The 17,785-nt window shown below is 39.0% G+C and overlaps 1 protein-coding gene across 3 annotated transcripts in view; it reads right to left on the minus strand.

Moving 5' to 3' along the window:
* LOC126175965 (pericentriolar material 1 protein-like) overlaps positions 1–13,043 on the minus strand; it is a 405,228-nt gene extending 392,185 nt beyond the window's left edge. For 2 of the 3 annotated variants that reach the window (XM_049923056.1, XM_049923053.1), the window contains exons 1-2: positions 12,950–13,043; positions 6,027–6,161 (exon numbers count right to left, since the gene is read on the minus strand). In XM_049923056.1, coding sequence (XP_049779013.1) covers positions 6,027–6,149 — 123 coding nt within the window. In that variant the 5' untranslated portion in view covers positions 6,150–6,161; positions 12,950–13,043. Of the gene's footprint in view, positions 1–6,026; positions 6,162–12,944 lie in introns of all 3 variants that reach the window. The other variant, XM_049923054.1, reaches the window with a different exon arrangement.
* Positions 13,044–17,785: the final 4,742 nt, after the last annotated feature.

Here is a 17,785-nt window from a genome sequence, read left to right on the forward strand (position 1 = left end):
ACGAGCTTTTTTCTCTGCCCCTAGTTTCGACCACTGCATTTTATACATTATCCAACGAAGTAAATACAAATTCTGTATTGTTCATCTTCAAATGTAGCAGCATTTCAATGTACTATGAAAATCAGACTGGCAAGACTGTTTGGGATGTTTGTCAATATGGCCAACTCTACGTTCTGAATTTTTTCCTACCTGTGACAAGAGATGGTTACTAATAGGAACTTTTATGAATTGTGAATCACATGCAGTATTCTCTACACCATAAGAATAATACGAATATAAACATTTTGACATGTATTCTTTCGGGTTTGCTGCTATCTCATTTAAATCCTGTCTGCCTAATAAACTATGAAACAAGAGTGAGGCAACAGCGAACTGTGAAGAATATACATATTATGTCATGTTTTTATTTGTATTATTCTTATGCCTAATAGTGATACAGGCAGAAATGAAGCACGGCAATTGACTAGATTTTTAAATCTAAGATGACTAATTTCTGTGCAGAATGTAAAGTACTAAAGAGGCGTCTGCAAAGATTTTCAAACGGAGAAAAATTTTAGGTAAACTCTCGTTCAGAACATCTATCATACGCAGTCTATTATTTGGTTCTTGTTGATCATTATCAAAGAAAGCAGCAGCGCAAGTAACAACAAATAGCAGTCGCTTGCCATTGTCTTGCTAATGAGACGATTCCTCTCTTTTTTCTTTCTTTTTTAATTGTAAGCGGCAGTAGCGTGCACAAAAGCAACCCAGCCGCGAGCTGTGATAGGCTGTAAACATTCATTATCAGAATGCGACAAACAATGCATGACAGTACAGTAATGCATTTTCAGCTTAGGGTGACATAAACACCTATAACAAAGACAACGGCAATTATCTGATCAAAGAAAAATAAGCAATCAATTCAAACCAGATGAAGCATGTGAAAAAGGAAGGGTATCCGTATAAATACGGACGGAGCGCCTGACGCATTGCAATGGCTACATGGTAAAGCTTAACTGCTAAGCTTACGACTCAAACCAAACTACTGTAGCTGTATCGTCATTCATTCGACCTAAATTGTTTCTCATATTACAATGGACCAACTTTGTTTCGATTTGGAGGTGCGGCCTAAAACTTTTCTCTTCCCTTGAATTTCGAGTCTCAAATTTCAGGTGTGGCTTAGATTCAGGAATTTTTTTTTCCCTTGATTTCGAGTCTCATTTTTCAGGTGCGGTTTAGATTCGAGTAAATACGGTAAGGCTGTGCTCATACAGTACCTGGAGGAGGCAAGGATAATACCTATGCAAGGACACAAGTGAAATGACACCCAGCTATTAGAAGAAATGCTACGAAGCTAGAATACAGGTGGAAGGTGGAGACCTCGGAGTTAAAGAAAGACATACAGATGAGCTAGGGGTGTAGCAGGACGTGTGGCAGCAGGAAGATGCGACAGGGTGGGTACAGGAGTGGGGAGGGCGGGGGGAGGGGGGGGGGCAAGGTATGTGAAGAGCATGAACTACTGCAAACTTAGGCACAGGGGATTGGTAGAATGTAGGATATGTTGGAAGAAGTGTTCCCAATGGCACAATAATGAAAAAGGGGAAGGATTCAGACGGGTTATGAAGCATTTAACATCAACAAAATCTAAAACAACGCTGTTTAGTCACAGCTGGTCTTTGGCAACAGTCTGTTGGTGACTATGCATCAATGTGTGGATAGTTTAAGGTGATATTACATAGAATGCTGTGAATCTCCTGAAGTATAGTTCGTAGAGGACGTGACTACTCTCACAGTGTGAATTAATTATCCAGTTTAGATTTGTATGGCACTTATTTAGTACATAGTCATTAATATAGTAACATTAATTCTGTGTGGAAGAGCCTAAATAGGTGTGGTTCTGTTTAATTAAATACAGTCATGTCACAGTATAATTTCTGGTAGACGTATAAATTGTGCATACTTGTGACAAACACTTCCATTTGTAATATTTCTAAGATATATGCTTCACTATGTCATGGGTTTCATAACAATCAATTGATATTATATTTTCCACAGTTATCAAAATAATATATCATAAAAATACAGTAAGAAGCTAAGTAAAAAGTAAAGTAGCTATCAATCTGAAGATTGTTTTGAACACCACACTGCTTCACTACGAATGGTCTTGTTCGAGATGGTATGCTGTTGTCTGTCTCCAACCTTTGATCTGTCTTACCCTTGCGGTTATAGGGGGCCAACAATTAACGCGGATTCCGAAGCATTGTGCAACTCGGGATTTTTCACAACAAAAAACATTGCATGAGATGAAATAAGTGACAGAAAAAAATTGTACGACTGACTGGCGATTGAAACCGAGACTTTTAGATTCATAACCTGACACTTCACCACTGAGACACTGAACCTCATACTGTAAAAAGCTATAAGACAAGTTTTATAATTACAATCTACTCAACCACATTTATAAGAAGAAACATGCTCAGAAAGTCAAAACAATTGCAAATATAACGCTAGATCAATCTTTAAACATTAATTTGTAATATTTTTATTATTTTTTTTTAGCTCCAACATGGCTGAGGCATGAGGCAGTACAAAACAGTTGTTCATAGCAAGTATTAGACATATTTTGTGGTCACAAAGATAACAGAACAATTTGCTGTGAAAATGGCGCAAAGGAAGTTACATTTTATTTGATCAATCCGCAACCAAGAACGATCACTGCTTAAAATTTTCAAATAATTAATCCTAGAGAAAACTACAATGGATCATGAACAGTGAAATTCAAACTCTACAGAAACAGAAGAGAAGTATTTCTTAATATTATTGTGCTGCCAACTCTCTATTGCATTTATTACATAACATGCATCAAATTCATTGCAGCTTGGGATAATGCAATATATTTAATATTGCAGTGTCTGACAACTGGATAATCTGCAGAGAGATGGTTCATAGAACAGTATATTAGAATCAAGAAGCACAAAGATATGACATTCACTGAGTAGTCAGTACAAAACCAGTTTGGAAGGTGTGAGAAAATACCAAAAGGGATGTTCCTTTGTGCCTGGTCGGTAGGTGTATGTCGCAATAAGTTGTTGCAGATCTCTTTCTATACGAGTGTTCATCTGAAAAGGCCTCAGCAAGTCCTTTGGCAAAGGGATTGTTTACTACTGTAGATTTCTTAACTGTCAATAAAAATGGCTGACAATACGTTTTTATAGATGATCCATCGAGTTGCAGACAGCAAAATGGAGAGACTGTTACACATTACAGCTTTCAGCCAAATCCTTCTCCAGCAAAAGAAAACACACACACATTCACCAAAGCAAGCAAACACACTTTATACACATGTGATTGCTACCACTGGCATGACCCTGGCAGTAGTAATGGTTATGTGTGTATTAGGTGTGCTTGCTTGTGTAAAAGTGTGTGTGCTTTCTTTGCTGAAGGAGGCTCTGGCCAAAAGGTATAACAATAAGAAACAGTCTTTTCATTGTGCATGTCTGCAACTCAACAGGTCATGTTTACAGTAAGTAACAGTCTCTCCTTTACCTAATATTGTTGATATTCCTGCCCAGAAATTTCCACTGTTGTTTTTAATAAGCTTTTACACTACTGCAAGTTTCATCTCACTTGGTTTAGTGGACACAATGCATGAGTTCACTCAGTTCCTTCCGAACAGTAGCCTTGTTACCTTTCCATGCAGAAGGAAGAGAAACATTTCTATGTAATTATTTTAAAGTGGTTCTGAAGGCAAATCACTGTTTTGGGAATTTGCAGCAGGCACGGACAACACAGTTTGTACACTTCACCTGCGGCAATTTCTCTCCGAATCTGTGACTTCCGGCACGAGTGAACATTTCCTGGAGATGATTGTTGGTCAAGGTATCACTAAAATGATTTGGAAAACAAGTCAGTAGAATTACCACAGTGCCAATAAAATTCAGATCATTTCAGATGCACTTTGTGCATTTCAGTGGAGCAATTTTCATATTACAATGATACAACAGCCTGTGGGTAGCACACACTACAAACATAATAAGAAGATCAGTTCATTACATTTTCATAGCTAGACCTTCAGAAACTCAGTCCTGGATAGTCATAACTTATATTTTGTAACAGATGAGAAAATAAGAAGGAATGGGGTAGAGAAGCAGACTGTACTAAGAAAAACAGAATTGTACCAGGGAAATGTAAGTTGTGTTAAAGAGGAAAATAGAGAGAAAAGGATGACAAGCAGAGAAACTGCCGGAAACAAGGATGTTCGCTATCTCCATTACTTTTCATTGTGGTGACTGATGTGATAAAGACGAAAGTGGCAAGACAGAAGACAGGAAGACAGCAACGCTGCCTACTGATAACCTGGTGTTGTGGGGGAACATCAGAGTGGGGAAAAAAGAAGCAATTGGATGTTTGGGTACAAATTGAGCAAGAGAGTGGCCTAAATCGTATTGCAATGAGTTGTGAACTGGTGGTCACAACAAGTAAAAAAGAGAAAAATGTAAAATGCGATCAAGTGAAATAAAGTTTTTGAGAAGGTGGATAAGTAACAAAAATGGAGAAGAGGAGAAAGAAAAGTTTTAGAGAGATGAGGAATCCCTAAAGGAAAAGACTTCTGAAGAGAATGGATGAGGATGCCAAGGAAAATGCACGAGATGCAAATGATGCATAAGAGACTGAAGGGAAGGTGAAGGGAGAAGTGGTTAAATGGAATAGAAGAAAACATTGAAAACAGAGGAGAAGACTGAGCCACAGTAGCGACAGTGAAGTGGTGGGAAGAACGGGGGGAGGATGGCAGGACGAGGAGGTAGCGGTGGTGTGATAGAGATCAGTGAAGTAAGTGATAATATATATATAAAATGTGCTAAAACATGACATCTTTATGGTGAGATGTTGAAAATCTCAAAAAGAAAGTAAACTAATGGATGTACAATTTGGAGTAGAAAACAGTTTGTATTCATAGCCATAGTAAAGCTATGCCAATATAGATAGCAAAATGAGAGAGAATTTTGGGCAGAGTGTTGAGAGATGTTTATCCTACAGAGAAATAGCATCCATGAACAGGCTGTTGGTACCCTCCACAGCCATCTACGGGCTGCCTTCTGCCAACAATGCTTGGTGTGATGCTAGCTGTCTGCAAAGGCTTTCAGAACTTTTCAGCCTGCAAAAAAATCGGCACTTGCATGTGTGTGCTTACACATAAAAATAAGGGTTCACTGAAGAGGGTAATCATATTATAGAATATCTCAAACTGTTCTCACTCTCTTGTCAAGCAGGCACTATTCAAGCATTTGCCTGAAGTGATTTACAAAACAAGAGAAAGGTGGCAGGGTGGTTGGCTAGGGATTTGAACCCACTCCTCCAAAATAACAATACCACATAGACAGTTACCCTATAAACACAATAAAGTCTATACTAAGTGTGCAGATTCTCATTTCTCAAACCGTTAATTAATTTCGTATTTATCTCTCATACAAAGGACAACATTTTTAGGCATTTTATAGCAGTAGTGCAGTTTACAGGGCAACATTGACACAAGTGCTCATAGCAGATGGTTTCTACTGTTGGCAACTTGACGTCGGTTGCAGGGGCCAAGGAGGGGAGTGGGGGAGGGTGGGGGGTGGGGGTGGGGGGACTGTAGTGGGATCATTTTGCTCTTTCCAGCAAGAGACCAATACAATACATCACAACTCATAAGCATTCATGCAGTTTTTGCTGTGGACTGTCCCACAATAACTGTAGCATCACCTAATACTGGTGCTAATGGAGGAAGTGATCTATGTGTTGTCGAATTTAAATCCTGCTTCAAGATTTGCCATACATGCACACTTCACAGCCAAATGCCAAGGGCAAATTCCTAACCAAAACATTCAGCATCAACATTTGCAACAAACACTTCACAAATAAACACCTAACCAAAACAGCAATTTCTGCATTATACAACATGGTCACAATGCTTCAGGGATGTTAAAGTTCATCAAAGGAAAAATGACAAGATATCAACAATTGCTTTAGTTTCAGTCTAGCCAGACAGAAGCTCAGCTAAAACTTACAAGGTTATTAGGTACATTGCTTCTGTGTTCCTGCCTTCGCAAAGCAGATGTATCTCTCCGTGTAGACCCTTTATGTGTACTAGTCTTCGGGACAGTACCAGTGTACCTGCCATCAGGTGACATGGTTCTGGGAAACTGAAACATATAAAGGTATTCTTTCATTACTGTGTCACATAAGTTAATCAGTACAGAGTGAATAGAGTCTGAAGATTAGAACACTACTCAACCTGAGTGAATATCCAGTGCCATAAGTACATGGTTTCAATTTGGTTGAAAAAGCAAGTTAGTTACTTCAGTTATGTGAATGTTTCATGGCTCATAATTGTGACCTCTCAATATAATGTGGAATGATTCAGATTTAAAATTACAGTACATCTTCTAGGTCAAAAATATGGCAACATGGGGGAACATTTGAAAATTTCACAACAAACTTTAATTTGGGTTTAACACACATATCCTTTTACACATCATCAATGCAGAGAATTTTTCCTGGGTGACTAAAACAAGCCACAGTTACAATATCTCTTTAAGAATGGCAAGATAAAAGATGACAGTTATCACACACTTTTCTTATTAACATCTTTTACCACCATACTTGTAAATGTCACATACCAGGGCCCAGTAAATGTCACATACCAGGGCCCAAGGAGATAGTTTTGCTACAGAAAGATGAACTGTACTTGTGAAATTACTTAATAAATTAGTAAGTTTTTAAATCTGAATATCAATTTTACATGCTTCCCCTGAGCTAAAGCTTTTGGGTTCTCTGTGGACTAGTTTAGTTTATGCATTATTAATTTTGTTGAGTGACTACTTTTTTAGGAGATATTAATTTTCATTATTATGATAGTCAAGATTTCATTTGTGTTAGTACGAGATTAGTGTCCTCCCTTTAACTGTATTATTTGTCATGTTGGCTCCAAAAAAATAATACTGACTTCACTTGTCACATATACATTGCTTACACTGAGCTTATTTACAGAACCTGTTGAGTTTCCTCCAGTTCCCTTTGATAAAGGCATCTGGAGTCATCTACGTGCTCTCCTGCACTGTGTCTACCTGGAGCCTCTCACAAGACTGTTGGATAGGCACAGTCTTTGGCTGGTGTTAGAGGTAGCTATGAAACCTACAGTTAACTTTACAATGGAAAAAATGTCCTTTAACTATAATTGATGAGTGAAAATTTGCACAAACATTGAACTTGAGCTTCAAGGAAGTGCCATAGCGAAAGTCCCAAGCTACCTACAAACAAAAGACAAGGTAACCAATCCAATATAACATTCTGTCGATCAGTAGGCCTGACTGCTCTTCTAAAACAGCCTGCACTACTGGTTAGCAATAACTTGATACTACTCACCAAGTAGTGAAGGCATGAGCAGAGGCAGACATTTTATGGTCTGGCCAGGAATCAACATCATGACCTTTTGTGTTCCAGGCATGCAATTTACCCCTCCTGATGGCTAAGAACTTGACTGTAAATATAAAATTACTGGTTCTCATGCTACCTCCAATTGTAATATGCCTTTTGTTGATGTATTTTGTTCCTACCTTTATGTATACTATTCTATGTATTTTGTTCTAAACTGGAGTATAAGAGTTTTCCATCTCTAATGACCTCTATGTCAATGGGACATTAAACTCTTAACCTTCTTTCCTTTCTTCCCTCCCTCCAAGACATTTAACTTTGTGTTGAACATTACCTCATTCAGCTACTTTACACCCGTATCTCTATCACTCTTATTATTCTAACATCATATTTCTATGACCAGTACTCCGCTATTGTGAGGATTGAATGCTCTCTATGGCTAGCAACAATAGTGTACCACAAGAAGGCACACCTGGTTATCACAGCACTTTAATTAATGGTATTACAAAAATTGGTCTGAATTATACTTAACAACAATGACATTAAAGTTAGGGTGATCAATTCAAACATCGCAGGGAAGTAAGAAAATAAGTGACAGTGGAGAAATTACAAATGGAGTCCTTACAGGGTTCAATTTTTTATCCATTCCTATTCTTTGTATATGTGAATGACCTGTCACATACCATGTAACCAGACTTCTTACACAGTGCCGGCTAGGGGCATATGGACATACACACATTTTTGTGTGTATGTGTGTTCGAAGGATAACATTGAAAGCTACCAAGTTTTCTTTCTTTCGTCTGTGCCTATTGACAGCTCTACGTTTCTGCTTTTCAGTGAGTGGTCTTATTTAATCCCAAGACCTTTACAGAATATGTGGAATCTCCACCAGTCATCATATTGTTGGCACCTCTCCAAGATAGATGATGATTTGGGGGGGGGGGGGGGGGCACAATTTTATATCTACTGCAGGATAAAGGCCCACTAGACTTTTGAATGCACTGCAGTCTACAGCACTGCCCCCCAGTATTCTTCAAAGTTTATATACATGTACATAATATGCACAAAGTACTTGGAGCTTTGTCTATTGTGTAATAAAACTTCCCTGAATTTACTTTGCAACTTTAGGTGATTATAATGGGAAGTGTATTAATTATAATGTGAACTGAGACGTTGGTCTAAACTAGAAACCAGTCTGCTATCAAAACTTCCATTTGCCAACTCACAACCAAATAATTTAGCACCTTCAAAGATAGTCTAGACCTAGGATTATTCACCTGTCAGTCTGTTGCTACAACCAATATTTCGAGGAGGAAACACAATCATATGCTGAAAGATCTAGAAATTTTTTGACTTAACTGGTCAATATGATACATTGTTTAAAAGAACCTAATTCCATAATACACTCCTGGAAATTGAAATAAGAACACCGTGAATTCATTGTCCCAGGAAGGGGAAACTTTATTGACACATTCCTGGGGTCAGATACATCACATGATCACACTGACAGAACCACAGGCACAGAGACACAGGCAACAGAGCATGCACAATGTCGGCACTAGTACAGTGTATATCCACCTTTCGCAGCAATGCAGGCTGCTATTCTCCCATGGAGACGATCGTAGAGATGCTGGATGTAGTCCTGTGGAACGGCTTGCCATGCCATTTCCACCTGGCGCCTCAGTTGGACCAGCGTTCGTGCTGGACGTGCAGACCGTGTGAGACGACGCTTCATCCAGTCCCAAACATGCTCAATGGGGGACAGATCCGGAGATCTTGCTGGCCAGGATAGTTGACTTACACCTTCTAGAGCACGTTGGGTGGCACGGGATACATGCGGACGTGCATTGTCCTGTTGGAACAGCAAGTTCCCTTGCCGGTCTAGGAATGGTACAACGATGGGTTCGATGACGGTTTGGATGTACCGTGCACTATTCAGTGTCCCCTCGACGATCACCAGTGGTGTACGGCCAGTGTAGGAGATTGCTCCCCACACCATGATGCCGGGTGTTGGCCCTGTGTGCCTCGGTCGTATGCAGTCCTGATTGTGGCGCTCACCTGCACGGCGCCAAACACGCATACGACCATCATTGGCACCAAGGCAGAAGCGACTCTCATCGCTGAAGACGACACGTCTCCATTCGTCCCTCCATTCACGCCTGTCGCGACACCACTGGAGGCGGGCTGCACGATGTTGAGGCGTGAGCGGAAGACGGCCTAACGGTGTGCGGGACCGTAGCCCAGCTTCATGGAGACGGTTGCGAATGGTCCTCGCTGATACCCCAGGAGCAACAGTGTCCCTAATTTGCTGGGAAGTGGCGGTGCTGTCCCCTACGGCAATGCGTAGGATCCTACGGTCTTGGCGTGCATCCGTGCGTCGCTGCGGTCCGGTCCCAGGTCGACGGGCACGTGCACCTTCCGCCGACCACTGGCGGCAACATCGATGTACTGTGGAGACCTCACGCCCCACGTGTTGAGCAATTCGGCGGTACGTCCACCCGGCCTCCCGCATGCCCACTATACGCCCTCGCTCAAAGTCCGTCAACTGCACATACGGTTCACGTCCACGCTGTCGCGGCATGCTACCAGTGTTAACGACTGCGATTGAGCTCCGTATGCCATGGCAAACTGGCTGACACTGACGGTGGCGGTGCACAAATGCTGCGCAGCTAGCGCCATTCGACGGCCAACACCGCGGTTCCTGGTGTGTCCGCTGTGCCGTGTGTGTGATCATTGCTTGTACAGCCCTCTCGCAGTGTCCGGAGCAAGTATGGTGGGTCTGACACACCGGTGTCAATGTGTTCTTTTTTCCATTTCCAGGAGTGTATAATAGAGGGAAACATTCCACGTAGGAAAAATATATCTAAAAACAAAGATGATGAGACTTACCAAACAAAAGCGCTGGCAGGTCGATAGACACACAAACAAACAAACACAAACATACACACAAAATTCTAGCTTTCGCAACCAACGACTGCTTCGTCAGGAAAGAAGGAAGGAGAGGGAAAGACGAAAGGATGTGGATTTCAAGGGAGAGGGTAAGGAGTCCTTCCAATCCCGGGAGCGGAAAGACCTACCTTAGGGGGCGAAAAAGGACGGGTATACACTCTCACACACACACACATATCCATCCACACATATACAGACACAAGCAGACATATCATAGATATATATATATCATAGACATAGATATGTCTGCTTGTGTCTGTATATGTATGTGCGCGCGCGCGCAAGTGTATACCCGTCCTTTTTTCCCCCTAAGGTAAGTCTTTCCGCTCCCGGGATTGGAATGACTCCTTACTCTCTCCCTTAAAACCCACATCCTTTCGTCTTTCCCTCTCCTTCCCTCTTTCCTGTGGAAGCAGCCGTTGGTTGCGAAAGCTAGAATTTTGTGTGTATGTTTGTTTTTGTTTGTGTGTCTATCAACCTGCCAGCGCTTTTGTTTGGTAAGTCTCATCATCTTTGTTTTTCGATATAATTCCATAATATGATACACAAGAATAATGAGCACAACTCCCATCGACATTTTCCTTACTGTCATGTGGGTACACCAAGTAGATATGTTAGCCTACTCAGTAAACATACCATAACTAGGATATGCCTATTGATTGAAGAGCAGAACTTCCACATAAATAAAAATATTCTAGGAGAGCAAATTGTCAGTTATGTTAAAATAAATAACTTCCTCTTATGAAAGTGAAACACTACATGTACTAGGATCAGATACACCAATTTTCTCATGAAACAAAAAGTTGTCCAAAGAGAAAGCATCAACCAGACAAGCAAAGTCTGTGTACACTTGTAAATCAGCTTTTCACATGGGCACCGGGATAAACCCTTTGTGAATGCCCCATTTATGTGTAACTGGTGGTCACAGGCAGAAAACCATGCAGACAGACCCATGATACACAAATAACAGAAATAACCAGTAGCATGACAACATACAACAAATTATGGTCGAAGTCAGTCAGGCACAACTTCAAGAACAAATATTTAAAAAAAAGACAGTTCAATGTGTGTAACAACACAAGAGGGAGTATTATGTGGCTACTCAAAATGTATGAAATTCTTTTCAGTATGTGAGAGATGTCATTGTGGACGAGTGACAATTTAACACTTTATTTAGTGAATCAATAGCAACCAGTGTTATGTTTAGGAGCATTTGAACCCCTGGAGGACAAAGGAAGTCACAGGCATTGACACAGATTTAAGTGATGCACTGATCAACAAAGTATGTGTTTTATACATTATGTCATAGGATAAAGCAGAAGGGATCTGGAGATCAAGCTCTGTCTGTCAATAGCAACAATCTGGGTTCACCTTTTATATGTGGTACTTGGCAGCTTGGATATGTTGGAAGCAGAGCATTTGATTAAGAATGATTGAAGATGCATCAAATAAACATTTGTTGCAATGTAGCACTAACACATATGCAATATATCATAGTGAGAAAAGTCAATTAACATATGTCAAGTTGCAACATTGTTTACATTCATTTTACTATAGCTTCAGACAAGCAATGAACCATGTGGTCTTCTTGTACATACACCTGTCAACAGCATTTAGTGTACAATGCAAATAATTTTGTGGTGACATCAAAGTACTTAGTGTATTTATTTTTTATGCATGGTGTGAAAGATTGCACACATACAATTATTTGTCCATGGATCCTATTTCAGTTCACAACAAAGCAATTTATATATATATATATATTTTCAGTCTCTCTAACAGTCATTATATTCCATGGCATTGCTTTTACTTTCAATATCCCATCGTTGTAATACCAAAGTAAGGTAAAACCATCCTCGACCCAAGAGTTGGTTTGAACACCACAACAGTGTTTTATTATGCGTGATTCTATTGTAAGAGGTATGCCCTTACCTACATTCTCTCTTAGCACTAACGCTGCCAGTTACAGGAAATGAACTGTAAACAGCATTATTCAAATGCTCAAATTATTGACATGAAAAAGTGGTGGTCAGAAAAATATTAGAAGACCGACTAATGACAAACTCAAACCTATAATCTGATGTGTGAAACTAACGCAGATCCTGCGTGTTTGTTATTTAAAAAACAGGATACGTCCAAGAGCGTTGTACCTGGTAACAGGCTAACCGTAAATCGTAACGAGTTTCTAAACCATTTACTATATACCATAATCCCAAATATAATACTTTTCAGAGTACGATGACAGTTCCGTCGATCAAGCCAATAATTACTTCGTACAACCCTAATAGTGAGAGACGGCAATTCTCTCTATACTTTGCAACTGAACTAATTACGAAGACGCACTAATCATTTACTGCGCTAAAGCAATAGAACGGAATAAAAGAACGATTTTGCCATGGGAGTTGTCTTCAGCTTCGTCGCATTGATGTTACACGCAGTAGTCAAAACAGTCATAAGCGAATGCTTATGGTAAGAACGGTCATTAATTACTATTTACATGACGTTCTTGCAGCTGGAAAGTAACGTCTTCCAATTGGGCATATATAAACTTCCTGAACTACATTTTATCGTTTGCCCTACTTTTTACGCGTGACATTGTATACCTTACTTCAAATCAGCTCAAGACATCCAGCGGCTTCTCCGCTACAAACAAACAATTGACTTGAGTCACTTGACTATATACTCTGCTTTGCATTTATCCCTGCACATAGGTGTAATGTGAGACTTTGCTACTCTTTGACTAAACAGACACAACAAAGATGGTACTTTTTAAAACTGAATCATTCATCTTCGGGAATTATCCACATAATCTTCAACTCACGCACAAAATCCATCACTGATAGGAACACAATGCGATAAATAACTTAAAAACACTTCTATCACTTGAATAAATACCTTAATACTTGCGTAGCCTTCCGCGACCAGAGTCAGTTAACATGAAAGTTTTCTGTACTGTACTGTACCTTTATTGATTCTCTGAGTCTTTCAGTGTACATAAGTGTACAACATGATATTGAACAAGCCAAGCAAATGATGAAAAACATGTATACAAAAAACATTGTTACACATAGTGTATATCACATAGAAGATACATTACAGCTGTATTCTTATTCATTACTTCAATATACAGGTACCGATTCATACTGCACGAAGCTGTTACTCATGATACCAACGTTTCGGCCGTGGTTACAATTGCCTTCTTCTGGGTATATCTGTGTGACACTGGAAGACTCAGAACAAAGTCACAGTAACCATGGCCGAAACGTTGGTTTCTTATTAACTTAAATACTTCCTAAAAGCAATACAAGGTAAGGGAAATTTAGCCTTCCACTATAAATTGATATAAATGATAATATATTGAGAATTCATTTGTCTTTAACAAGATTTTTTACATTTGTATGTGAGACAATATGGGCTGTGACGAATGATTGTAGCAGATGCGTTCACTCTTGATACTGTCTAGAGCAATCAAGGAGAAGATGGTTAACATTGTGCACTCCACACTCACAGAGGGAAGAAAGAGCCATATGGGTTCGAACAAAGTGTGTATCTACTCGTCCATGATTAAATGTGACACAAGCCATAATGAGCACAAAGTCTCTATTACCTATATTTCTACTTTTCACATCACGATATCCTGAAACCGATTGTATAATTCTGGAATAGATTTCCTCCTTACTTCCATATGAGAGTCTTAGTCACATGCTCCACTGATTCCTTATTTATATTTCGAATACATAAAGGAAGTAGCTAGGTGGCATTTGAGTGTACCCCTCTGTTGCTGTGTACACTTCTCATTGCCCATTATTCTGCTTTGTGCTTTGATCCAGATAAAGGCAGTGATTTTCTTTTGATACCGTAGTTCCTGTATTTCCTCACGGATATGGTGCATGTTAAAATTATTTGTTTTGATTATATAGTGGTATTTTATCACCTTCAGGTCGATTAAGAATCTGATAAATATAGAATTGTCCGTTCTTAGAGCCCTCTGGAGAAACTGAGGGCGTCCAAGATGACACTAAAGTCCATACTGAGGATTGTTGACTCTCATGGTAATTTAAATTTGATGTTGTTTATGGTGGAATAGCATGCAAACAGTAGCTTAAATTTGATATGATTTATCAGACTGTTAACTAGTTTTCAAACTGCTGCAGTCTCATCGGATAGAGCTATTATAGAGACATTATACTCCGTATCATTTGCAGTAAATTGAGAAACCAAGACCACCAAAATATTGTGTATGTGAGTGTGTAGGCTGGCAAAATGTACAATGTTGGAAGCAATTTGTCACGTATATCATAAGGCAGTCCAATCACTACGACACTACAGCCCTGTTCAGTAGTCATCAAACTGCAGCCTGTGGGCAGTATGCACCACGACTCAAGTATCCATGTGGCCTGTCATTCTCATCTGTATTTTATAATAAAAAAACATCTAAAAACTCACAGCCACATCCAAAAATGTCAACTAACTTCTTAAGAGTGTAGTTTTTCTTCTCAGTATCAAATAAAATTACTTTACAGAAACAGTAATATCTTAAGATGTGCTTAATTTTAGTTAACATTGGTGTATTCAGCCAAGAGCAAATTAAAGTTTGCCACTTACCTCTGGGGTAGTGGGGTAGAAGGTTCAATTCAATTCAATTTTTATTATCACAATCAAAAGTTGTGACATAGGTGACTTGTCAGTTTTACACACTATATAATAATACTAAAAATAGACAATAAACTAATAATATATATGGTGTAACATCTTCAAAGAGGTATTTTAATTACAATTATAATGCACTGTTGCCATTCACGAAATCTTCTACACTATAGTAACATTTATCTTTCAAATATTTTTCCAGGTCTCTTTTGGTACCTTTTACATTTGGGTATTTCCATATCTTTCCATATTTTATTTACAAATTTAATGCCCATATAGTATTGGTTTTTTTCATATGATGGTGGGTAGGTAACATGTAACTCGTTCTATATCTAGTATCATATTGATGCAAGAAGAAATTGCCCTCAGAAAGTTGTGGGTTTCTTTTCGTGAAAGTGAGAGTTTCATAGATGTATATACTTGGAATGCTCATTAGATCTAGTTTTAAAAATAAAGGTTTACAATGTTGCTTTGGTTTTGCTCCCACCATTGCTCGGATGATTCTTTTTTGTTGTCTAAAAGCTCTAAGTAAATTTGTTTTTTCAGACCCCCAGAAAATTATACTATACCTAATGACTGAAACAAAATATGCATTATATATAGTTTTTCTTACAGCTAAATCAGTAATACTATACAATATATTCATAATATATACAAGGCTATTCAGTCGGCCCAGTATGTTGTCCACATGGTGACTCCATAACAGGTTTTTATTGACTAATACGCCAAGGAATTTGACACAGTCTGCAGTCTCTAATTTTTTGTCCATATACCTTATTTCACTTATAGACTGAGCAGATTGTTTTGTGGTGAAATGAACAATTTCTCTTTTTGTAAAATTTAATGTCAAGTTATTGTTTTTGACACATGCCTCCACATCCCTAAGTGTTTGTTCAATATGACGAATTAGGTCTTCCTCATTTTTACAACAGACTACAGCTGTTGAGTCATCTGAATAGAGGATAGTATCAGACTGGACCTGACATGGCATATCATTAATGTAATACAGAAAAAGTAGTGGCTCTAATATTGAACCTTGTGGAACCCCTAATTGAGTGTGTTTCCAGCCAGAGACAAATTTCTTGCCATTGATATTAATAAGTACTCTTTGTTTTCTGTTTGCCACGTATGATGACATCCAGCTAAGATATTTGCCTTGAAAACTATAGCGTGCCAATTTTTGGAGAAGCAGATCATGATTTACTGTGTCGAAGGCTTTGGACAGGTCACAAAAGATGCCTGACACTGTGGTTGGCCACTGTGGTTGTGAGAGTGGGAATGTTGCATTGTTCTGACAACTCATGTGTGCGGAACTTGTAGCAATCACCTGCTGTGGTATAAATTTTGGCACAATAGTGATATGGATTCATGAATGCACATTATATAAGCTCTCATCTTCAAATGTGGTACTTATTTATAGCAAGGGACTTTAATGCAATTAAGGGTATTGTAATACAACACAATGACTAGAAGAAAACTGGTATTTAAATCATTTAGTAAACTTTTGTGATTCTGTCTCATATTCAGTAGCGCATTTAAATTTAAGTACAAATACTATTATTAATCAAAGTCCTTTGCACACATAGTGAAACCAACAACACTTCTCCACTCTAGTATAGTATCACAACTGTCAGGTCACAGAGGTTGCAGCAATCTGAAACAGACCACAGTCAACATAAAGTGTTCCAGTTAAAGCCGACTTTTGACGATCAGTATTTGGGGGCCAGCAGCCAACTTATTGTGCTCTTACCATAGCTAGACTGTTGGGACTCATAACATAGTAATTTAATAGGCTACCAATTAACAATAAGACTTGTACGTTTTCAGCCACACATTGTCACTATTGGCTTCTGTGCAAAAAAGTTTGATGTCCACTTTTCTAGCTACACATTGTGCAGAATAGAATGTCCCTATAACACCTCCATGTGATGATGAGCCTGCAGTGGCTTGTAGATTAATTAATGGTTCAATAAATCGTATCAAAATAAAAAAGTGACTGGTTGCATGTTATGAAATGATCATCACGATAAAATAAGAGAAATCAAGCTCCCACAGAAAAATTTAAGTGCTCGTTTTTCCTACATGCCATTTGAGAGTGGAACGGAAGAAAGACAGCTTGAAGGTGGTTCATTGAACCCTCTGCCAGTTACTTTATTGTGAATAGCAGAGTAATCACGTAGATGTAGGTGTAGATATTTACACAAAACCTACCAATTTATATCACAATTGCAGTTCGGCAACCATTATGCATGTAATAAGTTTAAATTTAAGTCGCTTCTTTGTAGTGTTGTCCAGAAAGGCACTATCTGTTCCATGGGACACTTTCAGTATGTTAGTGTAGATTACCCTTGCTGGCATGCATTTGGCTATTGGATCCTTTAGAGCCATTTTATTAATGCCATAGTTAGAGAAATGAATGGTGTTAAGAAATTGAGGTTAACAATTGCGTTTACAAGCGTAGAGCTGAAGCTCTGAGAGTTGAAGCGAAGTAAGATCTGCGATGTGGGGGATGAATTTCGCAGTAAAGAACGGCTAGAGGAGGAAGGTTCATGTTGTTCCAGAATGTAGCTATGAAGCAATGACCTGTGAGTTCCTTGATGTACTATAATAGTTTATCTTGTGAGAGTTAGTAGCGTTTCAGGAGCGGTTTAGAGCTGATGTATTTCCATCACAAAGACAGATGTGTTTCATGTATCCAGAATGAGATTTTCACTCTGCAGCGGAGTGTGCGCTGATATGAAACTTCCTGGCAGATAAAGTTTGGAAGGTAGGAGACGAGATACTGGCAGAAGTAGAG

Source organism: Schistocerca cancellata, chromosome 3, assembly GCF_023864275.1.
Source record: "Schistocerca cancellata isolate TAMUIC-IGC-003103 chromosome 3, iqSchCanc2.1, whole genome shotgun sequence".
In the NCBI taxonomy this organism is placed as follows: Eukaryota; Metazoa; Arthropoda; class Insecta; order Orthoptera; family Acrididae; genus Schistocerca; species Schistocerca cancellata.